The 1,380-nt window shown below is 67.2% G+C and overlaps 1 protein-coding gene across 1 annotated transcript; it reads left to right on the top strand.

The window, feature by feature from the left end:
* The first annotated feature begins 274 nt into the window (after nt 1-274).
* On the top strand, nt 275-1,052 carry NEUROG1 (neurogenin 1). Its single transcript, XM_077138038.1, has one exon. It carries the CDS (start codon nt 275-277, stop codon nt 1,001-1,003), a length of 729 nt encoding a protein of 242 aa, XP_076994153.1. The 3' UTR covers nt 1,004-1,052.
* The last annotated feature ends 328 nt before the right edge of the window (nt 1,053-1,380 follow it).

Here is a 1,380-nt window from a genome sequence, read left to right as displayed (position 1 = left end):
CACTCGGTGCTCACACGAGCTGATCTGATCGCGGGCAAGATCACTCGGGAGACCGTCCAGGCGCGTGGCCCCTGCAGGCGAGGCGAGGAGGCGAGGCCAAGTTCCCGGTGCGCCCCTGCCGCTCCTCCAGGCCCTGTTGCTCGCAGCCGTCACTGAGTAGCCCCGGGCCCTTTCGGAACGTAAGTGCGCCCTGGCCACTCTGCCCTCAGCCCGGGCTCCTGTCTCTAAGCGCCCTCCTATCCGTCCTCGTACGTGGCTTCTGCACAGCGTAGCGATGCCCGCTCCACTGGAGACCTGCTTCTCCGATCTCGACTGCTCCAGCAGCAGCAGCGACCTGTCTGGCTTTCTCACGGACGAGGAGGACTGTGCCAGGCTGCAGCCGCCAGCCTCCGCCTCGGATCCTCCGGCGCCGTCCCGCCGGAGCGCATCGGGGACCCCTGGGGGGTCCGATGCTTCCGGGGCGCCAGAGGACGAGCAGGAGCGGCGCCGACGCCGGGGCCGGGCGCGGGTGCGCTCCGAGGCGCTGCTGCACTCGCTGCGTAGGAGCCGGCGCGTCAAGGCCAACGACCGCGAGCGCAACCGCATGCACAATTTGAACGCGGCGCTGGACGCGCTGCGCAGTGTGTTGCCTTCCTTCCCCGACGACACCAAGCTCACCAAGATCGAGACGCTGCGCTTCGCCTACAACTACATCTGGGCTCTGGCCGAGACGCTGCGCCTGGCAGACCAGAGCCTGCCCGGGGCGGGTGCCCGGGAGCGCCTCCTGCCGCCGCAGTGCGCCCCCTGCCTGCCCGGACCGGCGAGCCCGGCCAGCGACTCGGAATCCTGGGGCTCCGGGGCCGCCGGCTCGCCCTGCGCCGCCGCCGCCTCGCCGCTCTCCGATCCCAGTAGCCCGGCAGCCTCCGAAGACTTCTCCTACGGCCCTGGCGACTCCCTTTTCCCGTTCCCCGGCCTGCCCAAAGACTTGCTCCACACGGCGCCCTGTTTCGTCCCCTACCACTAGACCCTCCGTGAACACCGTCACCTTCCCCTTCCCCCAGGCAACAGGCAGTACATGGGGCCCCAGTTGCGGCCTCGGTACCCCCACTCCAGGCGGAGGGAGGTGACGGGAGCTTTAAAGGAGTGGGGGGATACCTGAGCCGCTTGTAAGGTCGCTGCACCCTCGCCGCGGCCGCCCCTCGGTCTGTGTCTCTAGCCCTCGGCCCCTCCTGCCCGCCCCTAGACAGCCTTTCCTTTTGCACTTTCTGAACTCCACAAAACCTCCTTTGTGGCTGGCTCAGAGCTGACCCCAGCCACCACTTCAGTGTGATTTAGAAAAGGGACAGATCAGCCCCTGAAGACGAGGTGAAAAGTCAATTTTACAATTTGTAGAACTCTAAT

Source organism: Tamandua tetradactyla, chromosome 20 (genome assembly GCF_023851605.1).
Source record: "Tamandua tetradactyla isolate mTamTet1 chromosome 20, mTamTet1.pri, whole genome shotgun sequence".
NCBI classification, from domain to species: Eukaryota; Metazoa; Chordata; class Mammalia; order Pilosa; family Myrmecophagidae; genus Tamandua; species Tamandua tetradactyla.
The sequence above is the reverse complement of the archived record's forward strand: the minus strand, read 5'-3'. Positions and strand labels throughout refer to the sequence as shown.